Below are 16,987 nucleotides of genomic sequence, written 5' to 3'. Positions count from 1 at the left end.
AGGAAATATCATCCTTTGCTAAATTAAATGTTTGAAACAATCTGTAATATTTTTAAATAAGTCTTTGAATTTTTATGTTGTTTTAAATGCAGGTATATGCAAAGTTAAAGTTATAAAGGGCAGTCTTTGGCAGAGAATGTCTGTGAGCAGGTAAACCCTGGAATAGAATATATATGCTCCTGGTGATATATTATGATATTTTCTGCTCAAGTAAAAGCCTAATAGGATTGAATAAACATGTGTTGATATTAATGACTTCTTAATGGTTTTTATCCATGATTGCCATTTTGTGTAAATGTTTCTATTGGGCATATCTTTTTAAATTAACAAAATTGGGTATATTTATCATGTACATCATGATGTCTTGAAGTATGTATACATTGTGTAGTAACTAAATATAGCTAATTAACTTATTATTACCTCACATAATTATCACATTTGTGGAGAAAACAGTGCCTCCACTTTCTGAGCATTTTTCAAAAGCACAATATATTGTTATTAGTTATAATTACCATTTTTAGAAATGCATGATAAATTTTTATAGATAAAATGGTATAATTTCTGGGATTGGTTTCAAAATAAACTAAGTCTGGAAATGGTGTAGAGATAGATAAAACCAAATTGACAGTTCTTGCATGATTTTTGGAGCTGGAAGATTAACTGCATTTGGGTGTCATTATAGTCTTATAATTTTTATATGAATGAAATTATCCATAGTAAATTTTTAAAATTCCTGTTTCTCATGTTTAAAGATAGACAGCAGTGTCTAATAGCTTTATCAATACTGAAAAAGCTGGCCAAACCAATAGTTTAACTGCCTTTGAAAAGCAAGATAAGTATAAGCAAGGAAAAAGTAAAATGTAGTAAATACCTGCACTCCCAGCAGAGAAGAAAACAATCTTCATTTTGGTTGCATAAACCCATTGAAAGTAGAGATACTGTGTACCTTTTTAAATATTTTATCAGACAAATCTTCCTGATTGTAGCATAAAAAATTTTTATTTAAAAATAATGTAAAATAAGCTCAATTAGTGAATTAAATAAGTATTTTTATGTATTAGAAACAAAAATAATTTCAAAATAAGAAACATGAATAAAGTGTGATTTTAACATATCCATTGTAGAATTTTCAAAATATGACAGTTGAACCCTCATGATTCTCATGATACCTTGAGGGAGTCCTCAGATCAAAATTGTATTCATAGACATATTAAGGCAACATTTGCCCTTATCTCTCTTCCTTCTGTGAATACACAAAAGACTTTTCCAGAGGCTACACACTGTGTGAAATCATAAGAGATTGTATACAGAATCAGATCTGAACTAAACTCTCTTCCATTAAGCCCCAGTTAAGCAAATTTGAAAAATGTAAACCAACATCATCCTTCTCATAAGTTTTTGTTTATAAAATAGTTATTTTTTCATAAAAATATGTGACTTATTTTAACATGAAATGTACTTACATTATTTGAAGTGCAGTAATAAATATTCTAATTTAATTCTCCATTTTAATTTATTCTACAGGAAATGTACATAGAGCCATACAATTGAAATCTCTTTGAGGTCCCCAGTGATATTAGAGGGTGAATAGTACCTGACCCCAAAAGCTTGAGAGCCACCTCTGTAAAGATGTTTGCAGAGGTTAAAAACAAACAAAAAACATATATGCTTTATTTCTCTTCATTAAAATATCTTATATAACTCAAACTCTATTTTGCAAATATTTTTGTAACTCATATTCCATACATTTTTAAATGTTTATTTATCAGTACTTGTCCATTTAATACCCATAGTACAACTTAAATCAATTTGGATGCTATGTGAATAGAAGGAATAAACTAATCCTCAATTTACTGATGATGTAGTAGAAAGACTTGATATATAAGTAATTATTACAATGAAATTGTAGAAGGAACTGAAACAAAACCTAAGGAACTTATACCCAGACCTATATATAAATAAGGGTATACACATATACTATCCATGTGCATCATAATTTGTAATTGTGTAATATACTCAGAGAAATATATAAAATAACCTCCTACTAAATGATCTTTAATTTTTATAAAATAGATCCATTAACTTTTATCATGTAAACTGTAAAGATACAGTTGATAGGTATTTTTCAGAAATTGTACAATAGTTTTTGAAGTCTTTACTCAACTTAGCACAAGGCAACAGAGTGAAGAAAGTAGATAATGACTTTTGGAATCATAAAGACCCATATTGGAATTCAGTTCTAACATTTATTTAAATCTTGAGAATAAGTTTTTTCACCTATAATATCCGATGAGCTCCATGTATTTCACATAATCCCAAGTGAACCTAACACAAAATTTTGTACTTACTACATACCCACCGAATATTAATTCCCTTTATTCAGAAAGAAATAATCAGAAAAAAGAATAAAATGCAATGCTCAAGAAATGAGACTCTCTTTTTTTAAATTTAGAATTCAGTCTTATGGCTCCAGAAACACAGCTGTTTGAAACAAGCCAAAGAAATTCTTATGATTTTAAATAAAGGCATTTGCTATGTATGTTCCATAATAGACTGGCTACATCTGCAAGGCTGGGAAGACTACTTAGCAATTTTAATAGTGAGGAACATTAAAAATGTCTAGCTTCAGGATATAGCAGTATCTTCTTAGGAAATAGTGGCTATTTTTTTATTCTTCATGAGTCTTTTAAAGACCTTTGAGTCTTTATTAATGATAGAAAATTTATAATAAATTTCATTGGATCTTAGTAGCAATACCAAATGTGAATAGTTCCTTTTTATAACAGCTGTATTGATAAAAACTTTATATGTTATAAATATCCATTGTTAATGTTCAAGTACATAATTTTAGTAAATTTACAGTTATCGAATCATCATCACAATTTTTAGTTGCACCCAGAAACTCTGTTCTGTATTTTTAAAAAGAGTTTCTGAAGAATTAGTAGTATCTGTTCTTTGAGAATTTGATAGAACTCCACAAAAAGAAGTCATATAGCCTGAGCTTTTCTTTGTGGTAAAACTTTTCAATACTAATTCAGTGTGTTTCCATATAAGTCTAGAATTTATATTTCTTCTGTATTCAATTTTGGTTATTTGGGTGTCTCTAAAAATGTGTCCATTTCACCTAAGTTTTAGTCTATTCATACTATTTTTTTACAGTTCATTTCTTTTTGCTTGGGTCAATGATGATGTTCCCTTTTTCAGTCTTAATTTGGATTATTTGCATCTTTTCAGTTTTTTTCCTAGATGTGTCTACCTGAAGATTGATACATTGTACCAGTTTTTTTAAAAGAACCAACTTTTGTTTTCATTGATCTTTCTCTGCTGTTTTTCTGTATATTATCAATTTCTTATCTAAAGATCATTTGTTTTGTTCCTTCTACTTATTTTATGTTTATTTAGCTCTTCTTGTTTCTTAAGTGGAAAGTTAGATTGTTGTCTTGAGACTTCCTCCATTGTTGATATAATTTATAGCTCTTTCTTTTCCTCTTAGCACTGCTTTGCTGTATTCCATGCGTTTTATTTTCATTTTAATTCAGCTCGAAGCATTTTTAATCTCCTTCCTTTTCTTACTCAGTTTTTATTTAGAAACATTTTAATTCCCAAATGTCCAGGGATTTCTCCTGTTATTTGCTGTTATTGACCTTTTTTTCTATTGTGGCTACAGAATCTACTGTGTATGATTTCAGTCATTTCAAATTTTACTGTGACGTGTTTTATAATGTAGAATATGTACTATATCAGAGAATGTTCCAGTGCTTTTCATTTCTTCCTGTCAGTTTGAGTTACCATCTAGGGACATTTCCTTTTAACCTGCTAGCTACATCTCTGACTTTATTAGAGAATGTCTTGAATTCATCTTCACTTCCAGTTAGTTTTCCGGGATATGAAATTCCTGACCAACAGTCATTTCCTCTTAGTATTTCAAAAGTGACATTTTCCTGCTTTCTGGCTCCCTTTGTTCCCAATGAGAAGCTAACCAGGCCTGAATGCGGTCAGAAGTGTTATGCTCCTTTTAAGATTGTCTCCTTTTCTCAGCTTAGATATGATTGTGATGTACCTAGGTGCGGATCTCTCTTTGTTCATTGCAGTTAGGATTGATTATGTTTCTCAGAGCTGCACATGAAAGCTTTTTCTTCAAATTTGAGAAGTTTTGCACTGTTGTTTATTGAAATATATTTTTGTTGTCCATCTTCTCACTCATCTAATTCTGTGATTCCCATTTCACATGATTATTCACTTGATGGCTCTCAGATGTCTGAGACTCTGTTCATCTTTCTTTCATCTTTGTTTCTATTCATCAGGTTAGGTCATTTCTTTGGTCTGTCTTCAAATCTGCATAGTCTTCTGTCTGCCACTTCAAGTATACTATTGAAAATACTAGTAATTTATTATTTCATTTGATTTTATGACATCTCTTGCCTTCTTTTGTGTAATTTTTGTTCCTTGTTGAAGTTTTTTACTTTTAAATCATTGGTTTTATACTTTATTTCTTTTAGCACAATTTTTAATCCTTTGAACATATTTATGATAGGAACGTTAGGGTCTTTGTTTATTACACAAAACGTCTGGGGGCACTGAGAGATTATTTCATTTGATTGTTCTTTTTCTCCTGAATATGGATCATACTTTCCTGTTTATTTGCATGTATCATATATTTTTTGTTGAAAATCAGATATTTTGCATAATATATGAATCTATCACTGAATGTGTATTTTCTTACTAAGGAGAATTCTCTCCTCTGGTATGGGTAATATGAGATGTCTACTCGGCATTTGTTTTATTAGTATTATTATTACTATTTTATTATAATCATCATCTTAATCATCTTATTTTTATTATTGTTGTGTTCTTTTATTTTTAAATCCTATTCCTAGAAGTTCTGTCTGCATAGCTATGTGGCTAGCCAATTGGTCAGAAGTTCTACACAAGCATATTCAACCTACATTTTTTATACAGATGGACACACATTAAAAGTACATTGTAATGTAGTTCACATATACATGTTAATATAAATTTCCTAAAAATGCATATTAATAGATACAACATCAAAAATTCTTCAGAAACATAAATTTAATGAGTAGTTTTATTATATTGTATCAATGTTTATTTACTTTAACCATTCTTCAATTGATTGATATTTGTACTGTCTTCACTTTTTCACTACAATAAACAATGCTACAAATGCCATGATCTTTTCCTTAGACTAAAAGTAAAATTTTAGTCTAAGACATAAAATTACTGGGTAAAAGAAAAAAATATTTTAGATGTTTTTAGACATCATATCAAATTTCTTTCTAGAAAATTCTAACAATTTGCACTTCCAAGCTGAGAAATTATTTTTCATTTACTCTTTGCTGTAGATATATAAAATGATATAGTTTTAAGAAAAAAAATTAACTTTAGTTCAGGGGTCAAATTTTATATTCAATGTTGCTTTAAGTATTATTTCTGTCATTAATTATCAAAATATTCTTTCCTATGTTTAATAGTTTAATTGCCTCCTTTTTTGGTGAGGGAGGGTTTCCTGTCATACTATGATTATGGCAAGTTTTGGATACCCAACACCTAACATTAGATGGGTGAGATCAATAGCAGTTTATCAGTCACAGATACTCACAGGTTGGGTGAGAAGGATACCATAGGACACAGGGAAATGTGAGATTGGTATTTGGGAAAGGAGAACAACCAGGGGCTGTGGGACAGGCAGGCTTTTTGGAATTGAAGTGTCCCTGGTTCCTGCAGGATATGATTGACTTGGTTAAATAATTGCTTAGACTGACAGGAAATTATAACACCCCCCCCACACACACACACAGGAGCTGCACCTGATCTGGTTGATAAGGAGGGTTGTTTGTCTAGGGGACCTTATCCATCAGAGCAGGGAGGGGAAGAGATCTGTGGTTCAGCTCTTCTGATGTCACTAACAACGAAGCCGCACATAGTGTTATCTTCATTTTAGACCTTAGACCACAATTAGCCCTTTTTTATTTCCTTTCAGGGACATTAATTTAATATGTGAGAAAAGAAATTATTTTTACTTAATTTTGCTTTGCTGTAACAGATTATACAAAAGGAACCACTCTAAATAGTTAGAACCTGGGCCAGGTAGACAAATGAAGAGCCTGAATTTAATTTAATAGGCACTATTAGCATCATTACAATCAATGAAAATAAAACCCCCCTTTATAAGATATTTTTAAAAAGGGTATATGCTTCAACTTTGAATTTTGAAGACAGTTTAATCATGATTAAAAAGTTCAACCTTTATTTTTTAAAAAATTTGATCACCTTTGTTTGAGGCCGGGCTGCTGTCCTCAAATATGCTGTGTCAAATAAAGAGGAATAGTAGCAAAAATAAAGTGAGCAACTCCACATTCCAAGCACGATTTAGATGAACCTGGCTATAGCCCACTGAACATTTCTCCAACATCATTTACATGAACATTTCATGAGAAAAGTAACTTTTTTTTCAGGCCAGCCAACTCTTAGAATAGAAAGTTAAGGGACAATTGTATCCCCTCCTCTGCTTCTTCTGGAAGCTCAAGAATAAGGATAGCTGCCACCTGGAGGACTTGCATGTTCCATCTTTACTGCAGAGGCTTCTGCGGAGCAGAAGGCATCTAAGAAGGCGACTGGACACCCAAGTTTCCCTCTGACCACACAAATGACTTTCTCTCTCTTATTATTTTAACAGTGCAATCGTATGTGACTCAATTACTCATTGAAATCCTTATTTTTGGAACAAATTGAGCAAAAGGCTATAGAGATAAAATAAGGTTCAGGTTGAATCTATTCTAAAATACTAATTCCTTCCAGGTAAATTTTGGTGAAACCTTGGATTCACTTCTTCAGTAACAAAAGTAGTTTTTTGTTGTTGTTGTTGTTGTTTTTGGTCAGGGCTACTTCCCCCAAAGCACTACTACTTTTCTTGACATCTGTCAGGACAAATATTGCTTGTACATTGTATCCCAGCTAAGGAAGTGACATTGTAGTCTTTAACCCAGCGGTAGATGGTTTAGCACACTTTTCTGTGCACTCATAGTAAAATGAAATTAAAGGAATGAATAATTAATTCCATAGGACAGTAAAAACATTCCAGATACTTAACCTATAAGAAAGGAGGATAAATTATAATATTAATGTGAAATATAAGAATACAAGCATATAATGTGCATAAATTGGCCATAGAGAAATGAGGAAGAAAAAAAATGGTATTCAACTGCAGGAGTAGGATTAGTGATCCTCTAGAATATTTTCTTGGCAATTGAAATAATGACCAGGAGAAAACAGAAAAAAAAAAAAAAAGAAACAATGATGTAGGAGTAAAGAAAATATAAAGAGTTCAAATCTTAGCCTTTTTGTGTCCTGAACAACCTATGGCAAGTTTCTAACCTTCCTTAGTCTCAGATACTTTGTTCAGAAAATGGTATAGATAATACTAACTCAGAATGTTACAGAGATAGCTTAATGTACAATGCAAGAAGGTTATATAGAATTTATCCTGCCTCATACAGGGTAAAGTCTAGTAATGTTAGTTACTTTCTGTTTTCTTCCGTCCATGAATATGATACTCAAGAATTTGAGAAAAATCAGATAGTAATTTAAATACAAAGTAATATTGTCACATTATTTATATATATAAAATATTATACATATATAATATATATATACACACATATGCATATATTTATGAGGCACAAAGGAATGTTATGATAAATGTATCCAAGGAAGGATAGTGAAATCCAGGGCAATATTTAATAAAATAAAGTAAAACATTGGCACAAGGTATAAATAGAATAAACCCAAATAATCCATCTGTTTGAAGTCATATTTTGAAGTCATGTTTTGAAAATTGGAAATCAGTAAAGCTTATGTAATCGAAAATTAGATGAAAATAAATTTAAAAAGCAGTTGACTTTTTTTTAAAAGCAAAATTTAATGGACTGTTTGAATATTTTTGCCCTAGTTATCTAATACCATGTAACCTATTTCTTATCCATTTCAGATAGTTGCGGTAATTTCAGTAGAGAAATGAAAATAACCAAAAATAATTGTACTAAATAAGTCTTCAGTAAAAAAATAAAATAAAAAAAGAAAAGAAAAAATATTCCCTAATGGATATTGGAAGACAGAAGCTCTTGAAATATTTCGAATACCTCCTTCACCAATAGCAAATTAATTGTGATGTGAACAATTTCAGCCTTCAGTATAAAAATAATCTGGACACCTAGATTTATTTATATCCCTAAAGTGATTCAGCTACTTTAGTAGCTTTCTCCATGAAACAGTTTCTCAACTCTTGCCCAAAATAGTGGTTATTGAAATAATTATGTTACCAGGCCTGTACATGTATTGTTTCATATATTACATACCAAGATATTTAAATATCAATCCATACATTTATTCATAAGTACACTAAAAGCCATAATACAAAAATACATAATAGTTACATCTTTATAATGTTTGATAAAGATGAGCATGGAATGAAAACAGATACTTGGGCCAGAAATACTTTCTCTCATCTGGACTGACAGATGGGGGCTCACATACCTTTGACTGACATATTGTTAGTTTTTCCTTTTAATGATCCAATGGCACCCTCTCTCATTACCATTTCTCTACAATTGAGTGAGGGAAAGGAGGGACCGGAGAGTGTTTATTAAAGAATCAAACTGATTCTTTAAGACTCCAAACCAGGTGGACTGGCATTCACCAGTCAGTAGATAATGGCTAAGTCACTCATGTGTAAGAAGAGCATGAATTCTGCTCTCCAGCTTTACAGTAAATTAGCTGTGCTGTCTATTAACCTCCCAAATCTTACCTTTTCATGTGTAAAATAGAATTTTTTTTCTAGTCTGTTTGTTCATTTATTTTAAGACCTAACAAAACAATGTAATTTTAAAGGCATTTTCTAAGAATAGAAGATAATACATATTTTTAACATTATTTTAACTGATGCATTAGTCTCACTTGGAGAGAAATAGGCTTCACTATTCATCTATTCATTATTCATTCAAGCGTATATTTAAGTGTAGTCTATGTGATATGTAGTTACTATAAACATTCCAGAGCACCAACATTGAAGAACTGAAACAGTACTTCTCTTGTCTTCATGAAGGTCAAATTGTCTTTTCATGACCTATTTTTCCTGTTGTCCCTATACTCTATCACAATGTTAATCACTGTTTTCACTACTATAAGCATAAATATCATGCAGGTTCTGCCACCGAGGGAATGTTCAATTATTTGTTTTAGTTTTCTATAACTGCACACCAAATTTAGTGGCTCAAAACAACACACGCTGAGTATTTCATAGTTTTCATGAGTCAAGAATCCAGGCATGGCTTAACTGAATGCCCTGGTTTTGTTCTCATGAAGTTGCAATCAGTGTATTAGCCAGGTTATGTTCTTTCTGGAGATTGGGGATCCTCTTCCAAGCTGATATGGTTGTTGTAGGACTGAATTTCTGACTCTTAGCTGACTTTAGCTGGGGCCAGTCAGAATCTAGAGGCCTTCCTCTCTGTCTTGCCACATGGCCCTCTCTTACGGCTTGCTTCTCAGGCTTGGCAACCTACTAATTGAAGACCAGCAGGGAAATCTCTTCTTCAAATCTTCTAAGACAAAGCCTTTTATAATATCCAATAATCATGATAGTGAGTTCCATCGATGTCACTAGATTCTATTGAATAGAAGCAAGTCACAAGTTCTAGCTGTTAAGTAAAGGGATTATATGGAAAATGATTCATTGGTGATCTCGATAGAGTATGTCTGCCACAATCCCATATTATATCCAAAAGTACAAAAGGAACATACTACTCAATTTTGAATTAGAATAGTATTTTTCTCCTTCTATTTTCTGTAATTAAAGTGACATTTACTTTGGAAGGTGCATCTTAGCTTTGCACTAATGTATATTCAAACTATTTTATTTCCAGTAACTCTAAAAGTATACATACGTATCTTCCCAATTAAACAATTTTCTTAACAGACATCGTGAATGACCCCACCACTAGCGCTGGCCTGCCATCAGTAAGATTAATATCTTAATCTACTCTGATACAAATAGATTCATTCAGTATAATTTAATATTAAGGACATACCTATAAACTAACCATATTTTTTAAAAGGGTCATCCAATTTCTTGTCAGCAATAATTTTTTCCTGGACCCTAAGAACTGCTAAATGGAATAAATTTATTTTGTTTCTTCTTACAGAAGTATCAGGCAAATCTTTCAGACTTGATCTTTATGGTTGTAATTTTGCAGTTGCATTAGGGAAGATAAAATGAAGAGAAAAGGAAATTGTATGTCATTGCAGAAATGAAGAATGCATTTATGAATGTGGCAATGTGGGAAAAAATTTGTGAGAATTATTTTTGAAGTATGTCAAGAGAAGAGAATCTATTATTTTAAGTAAAATTACTTGAGCAGCACACTCATCATCTTTCATTTGAAAAAAAATGTTCAATGAAATCAGAATACTAACGTCCTCTATTGTATATTTTCACTTGTCTTCTATATATCCCATTCCATTGGTCCTTTCAGTCATGTGATGTGCTAACTTGGATGTGGATATCCTTTTGTATATTCTTAGATTCCAACATTACATATTTGCCTTATTATTATTTATATTGTGTTACAAAATCCAAGTGTAAATTTAAGTACATAAAAATATTAGATGAAATATTCTCTTCAAACCTTTCAAAGAATAAAATACTTTTTTTCCCCTGCCCAGGAATTGAACCCAGGACACTTAACCACTGAGCCACATTACTAGCCCCATGTTTTAGATTTTTTATTTTGAAACAGGGTCTCACTAAGTTTCTTAGGGACTCTCTGAATGCTGAAACTAGCTTTGAATTTCGAATCCTTCTGCCTCAGCCTCCCAAACCTCTGGGATTACAGGCCTGCACCACCACACCTAGCTAAATTGCTTTTCATGCATGTGGATATGTATTTAAAACTAAGAGGAAATATCTTGGCTTGGCACTCGTGTGTTTCCATTTTAATACTCCTGAAAACTGTCAAGTTTGGGTTGTTGTTAAGGTGATCAATACTGTTGTGTCTGTAGAAAAGGTTTTCCTGCAGTGAGCAAAACATTACTGGGGGGAAAAAAAGGAAAAATAGTGAAATATTTCTTAGTTCTCTGTATTCCAGTGTTGATGAACAAATTATAGCATTCTATTGGACACAAGGGGAAATTACTATGCATGTTTCATATAATTTGGTTAATTTTCCTAAATATTACATTGATAATTTGTAATAGAAATTTGTAGGTGAAGGAATATGAAAATAAGCTTTCATAACCTTAAGAGTATAATTAACATTTAAACTAAACAAACATATGTTTAACTGAACCATCCTTTGAACACTTTTCCACTATCTTTGGTATTTCATCCACATTAATATTTGTACAGCAAGTGTGTTATCACTTTCTTCCAACTAAAGAATATATGCAGTTTATTTTCATTTTATGATAACTTTATTATGAATTATATTTTATTTACCTACCACTATTCTATATGATATAGTATATTTACTTGTGTAAATTTCACTTCTCCTTGAGACTTAGATGTATCATATAATAGTTTTTAAATGAAATAAGTACTTTATGTCAAAGTTTAATGCTCTAATTATGACTTAATAATATTTTCATAAATAATTTTAATGATGAAAATAGAAACATTCTTTTTGATACAATAAAAAACAAATCTTTTTATGTAACATATCACTAAACATAAAATTAGATTTTTAAATAAAAACTTAAATGGAAATTAAAAGAGTTTCCTTAAATATGCTCATATTTGTTTTTTTCATAAAAAGTGAGTTCACTCACCTAATACCATATTATATTCATCAAGTACTTACAAATAGAGATTTTAAAAGTCTGTGGGCTGGGGTTGTAGCTCATCAGTAGAGTGCTCAACTAACACATGCAAGGCCCTGGGTTCGATCCTCAGCACCACACAAAAATAAATAAAATAAAGGTATTGTGTTCAACTACAACTAAAAAATAAACATTTTTTAAAAGTCTAATGTTCCATGGTATTTATCCAAAAGAACTAAAATCAGCATTGTATAGTAATATCTGCATACCAATGCTTACAGCACCACAATTCACAGTAGCCAAGTTATGGACTCAATGTAGGAGTCCATCAGCTGTCACATGGATAAAGAAAATATCGCATATATACACAATGGAGTTTTTCTCAACCATAAAGAAGAATGAAATTATGTCATTTTCTGGTAAATAGATGGAACTGGAGAATATCATGCTAAGTGAAATAAACCAGACTAAGAAAGCCAAGGGTCAAATATTTTCTCTCATGTATGGAAACTGGAGAGAAAAAAATCAAATAAAAAGGGATCTTAAAAAAAAAAAAGGAGGGAGACTGATAGGGTACAGAAAGGGGACTGAGAGGGAGGAAAGAGGAGAGGGCTTTGAGAAGTACTAGGAAATTAAATTTACCAAATTGTTCTATGTCCATGTATAAATATACTGCAGTGAATCCTCCTTATGTATATAATCATAGTGTACTAATTAAAATAATAATTATAATAATGGGAGATTAATAGAGTAAAATAAGCAGATTGAGGAGAAGAAAGGAGGGAAAGAAAGAAAGGCACTATGGAATGAGATTGAGCAAATCATGTGCATATATGAGTGTGCTATAATGAATCTCATTATTATTTATAATTATAATGGACCAATTAAAAAACAAATAACTAGTAATTGTAATTCTAAAGTTAGAAGTAATATTTTTTCTTCATGTTTTGGTACTTTTATCATTGGACTTTTCTGCCCTACAAATATTATATTCCCAACATGCTTTAAATATTTTCTGAATTGAAATTACCCCATAAGACTTCCTTTACCACAGCTATACTTATATATTGTGAAATTGCATTATCTTCTGGTTTTCTTTATTAAAGAACTATGTTCTCTACTATACCATACTGTGAAGTCAGAACAAGAACCAATGCATTTCATGGCATCTGAGGAGACATTTTATCAATGTTTCTAATTGTAACAGAAGCAAAAGATGCAAAGGAGATTTTGCTGACAAAAATTGGTTAAAGAAATATTAGTTGCCAAGGACAATTTCAGATCAAAATTAATGTTGCTTCTTGAATTTACTGAAACTTAGGTTGACATTCTGCTTTCTAGATTTGAAGAGTGGTATTAAATTTTATGAAAATATTTTGTCTATGTTTAATAGATAAAATATCAAAATGCAGCTATAGAAATATAAAATCAAAATGACCGAATTTTAAATCTCATATTTATTATTTTTATAATATCCAAGTTGTACAAGAAGCTACTGTAAAACTACCAAAATATTATCTTCCTTGGGTCTTTTTATTATTTCCCATGCTGTTCTTGTGCAAATTTTTAATATTTTATGCAACTTTATTTTTTATATTAAAAACTGCAGGAATATCAATAAGAGTTAACAGTAATTTTTGAAAATTGATTATGCACCTGAAGTACTTTCCATGTATATAATCTTATTTTTCACAGTATTCTCATGATAATGTTTTATTCCATTATACCATCCACCCTGAATTCCATAAAGTACATTTTATAATATTTTGAATACTTGATTTCACTATGAGGTTTTATTTCACCATAACTCAGAAATAATTATTCTCTATTCTAGTTTATCAAGATGGATATAGTTTTGGTTTCCTATCACTGATCCTACCACAGGGTTCTAGAGTGTGTTCAGTCACTAAAAAGCAAATAGCTGTAAGGACCCAATGACTTAACCTCAGGTCACTGTTATCTTCAAAATGAGGCTATAACCAAATTGTAGAATAGTCACTTATACTAATTATAGATTTTGAAATTTCACAACTAATCTTTTAGCTATACCTTTAAAAGGGTGTGATGATCTTAGATCTATTTGAGACTTTTTAGCATATGGTTGTACCACACATCATATAGTGCTAAAACTATTTTTGCATGCTACCTTTGCATTCTAAATTTTAGGTTTAAAAGATATATGCAAAGCCAGTGCCCTGAGCTCCTTCCTCTGCCATAATCTACATAAAAGTATATTTTTTGAGAAATTTTAACAGTGTGATCTTAAACATATCCCTATAAGCTAAAAATAAATCTTGTAAATCACCTTTGAGTTCTTAGACTGACCAAATATTGATATTGATATGCTAACTATAGTAGAAATTTAATATCCAAGTGAAGTGTTATACAATCTTGAACAAATAATGGATTACAGTTTGTGAGTGATTCCACCATGGAAAGCAAAGTGTTAGTTGTGAACATACTTTTATTCCTAAAGATAAATAAAGGAATAACCTTTTGTTATAGCCAGTAATTTAAAAATACTCATTTTATAATTTCTAAAATTTCCTTAGTACATTGAAAAAAATTAGACCTAACTAATTGAGTGAATCCTGGCTAAATTCTTCACACACATCAAATGTGATATTATAGATTCAGTCCTGGTGATTCCTTAAACTCTAATATCTAAGAACGCATCTGTCTTTACCCAAACTTAGCGGAGGAGTAAATCACTTAATAAAACACATTCATACAGTTGTGTTAAATTTACATTATAAATAATTTATGCTAACAACAGTAATGCTAGACCAAGAAACATGTAGCAGAAAATCTCCACAGATGGGGTAAGGAGAGCTAGTATCCTGTTTAACTGTGAACTCTAATACAGGGCATTTAGAAACATAGTCAACTTGTTTTCATTTTTTTTTTTTATTTGTTTTAATTAGTTACACATGACAGTACAATGACCTTGACATATCATACATTTGAATCAAATGGGATGTAATTTCTCATTTTTCTGAGTGCACAGGTTGCAGAATCACATTGGTCATGGAGTTCTAAATCTTCTGAATACCTATATTGGTTAAGAAACAGGAAATAAAGTGTAGGAAATGAGGATAGGTAGAAAAGGAGAGAGGAAGGAAGAGAGAAAGAAAGAGAGAGGAAAGGAGGAAAGGAATTATTTGGAATCATCACAACTGGGAAGAAATATTTTACCAGAATATATCCTTGTTTTTCAAGTGACAGGAAGGTTACATAATTCAGTGTTAGTGGTGGCTGAGTGTTTAAAATGTATAGATGCTTCCTATAGCATTGGTTTTTTTTTTTTAAGAATAAAGTAGAAAAGGAACAAAATTTTAAAGCAAGAGCTTTTAAGATTTGGAGATTTTGAAAGACAATCTGAAAGAATTTGAAAATAGTACTTCAATCAATGAATGAATTTCAGCGAATTTCAATTTAAGTCGTTTATTGTGCATTCTATTAAATATGAAGAATTCTGCTTTCCTTTAATGCTTTATGGTAAAATATTTTTAGCATTTACAATGAAAATGCATTTGGTACTATGTCCTCTCACGAGTTTTTAGCTGATTTAGGAAAAAAAACACATAAATTTAAAATATTAACAGTTTTTACCTATCTCAATTAGGTTTCTCATTATTATTGATCATCTTTCCATTTAGCTAATTATAGATAAACCTGTCTTGGGTAAGAAACAATTTACTAAGTGGGTCATCAATCAAGATCAATGTTATTATGCCACAAGCAATATAAATTGATGAGTGAAGATTGAAAAGTGACAAATAATTCATAGGTTATAATCATGTTTTCACATTATCAGCTGAAGTCCTATGTATGTTCACATCCTCTGCTCAATTTATGACAGCCATTACTGATTTTCTGTAAGATGCTCCTAAGTTTCATAGGTGAATACTCAAGATTTTCTTACACTGAGAATATCCTTTTGTAAAATTTTTATAATATATCTGGTTAAAAACTGGCAATGTGTTAGTATATGAAATTGAAGTCAGCATAAAGTACTTTTATTGCTGATGTTATATTTAGCTTTCTGGTGCCAGATCCACTTTTTGTCTTCTCTAAAACTATGATAAATATAGTCTCTTCTTGAATTATTACTAATTTGCTAATTCTTCAATACAGGTAATGGACTAGGAATCAGAATTGTAGGTGGTAAAGAAATCCCTGGACATGGTGGAGAAATTGGAGCCTATATTGCCAAAATTCTTCCTGGGGGAGGTGCAGAACAGACAGGGAAACTTATGGAAGGTAAGAATAAGAGATTTCAAAACAAAGAAAAATGAATGTACTCATATTAAATACCTTTTAGTTTAATATGAAGATTTTCTCTTTTATTACTGTGTGGTAAGGCTCTGTCTTTATGGTAAACTATGAAATAATGGTATGGCAATACAAAAGAAATTATGTCCACAAACATATTCATTTTATTTTCAATTGCATTGTCCTTTTGGCAGTTGGTTAGCTACAGGATTGAGTTGTATAAAAGACACTAATAAGCCAACAGTTTTCCTAACTGGGGAAATTTTATTTAAAAAAAAAAAACAGTTTGGTTCACTCTAATAATGTTTCATGAATAAAAGAAAAATTATATTGAAAGCAGAGCTACGAAGATTCAAAAAATGATTCAGTACAAGTATAAGTCAGGTCATCAAACTACAGACAGGTCACAAGTCAAATCCATCTACCACCTGTTTTTGTGAAGAATGTCTGTTAGAACACAGGCAGGATCGTTAATTCACATGTGTAACCTGGGTGATTTCCTGCTACAGTACTAGGACAGCATTCATGACAGAGACTGCATGATTTTCAATGTCTAAAATATTTACTTTTTTGGCCCTTCACAATAAAGTTTTCCAACCCTCTTGCTTGGTGTTGTCTTCTTTTACATTATACTACAAGGCTTTAATGTAATAACTTTATAGAAGTAACCAATGGTCAAAAATATTATTACATCATTTCTGTGCAGTACAGTATTTCAGCTGAATTTTCAAAATATATAATGATAATTTTCAATTATGAATCATAAATGTAGTCATCAAATATTTCAAAATCTCTAACACACGCACACGGGGCTAACACTACTCTTTGGATATACATTTTTGTGTATGAGTGTGTATATTTGTGTAGAGCTTGTGAGCTTCTG

The 16,987-nt window shown here is 31.0% G+C and overlaps 1 protein-coding gene across 1 annotated transcript in view; it reads left to right on the top strand.

Annotated features, from left to right (window-relative positions):
* Positions 1 to 16,987, top strand: part of Pclo (piccolo presynaptic cytomatrix protein) — a 404,888-nt gene that overhangs the window by 259,514 nt on the left and 128,387 nt on the right. Inside the window, exon 10 of the mRNA XM_027926468.2 lies at positions 15,967 to 16,092. Within this exon, the coding sequence (XP_027782269.2) occupies positions 15,967 to 16,092 (126 nt within the window). The remainder of the gene's footprint in view (positions 1 to 15,966; positions 16,093 to 16,987) is intronic.

The sequence above is a fragment of the Marmota flaviventris genome, chromosome 1 (genome assembly GCF_047511675.1).
Source record: "Marmota flaviventris isolate mMarFla1 chromosome 1, mMarFla1.hap1, whole genome shotgun sequence".
In the NCBI taxonomy this organism is placed as follows: Eukaryota; Metazoa; Chordata; class Mammalia; order Rodentia; family Sciuridae; genus Marmota; species Marmota flaviventris.
Note: the sequence above shows the minus strand (reverse complement) of the source record. Positions and strands in the feature narration are given on the sequence as shown.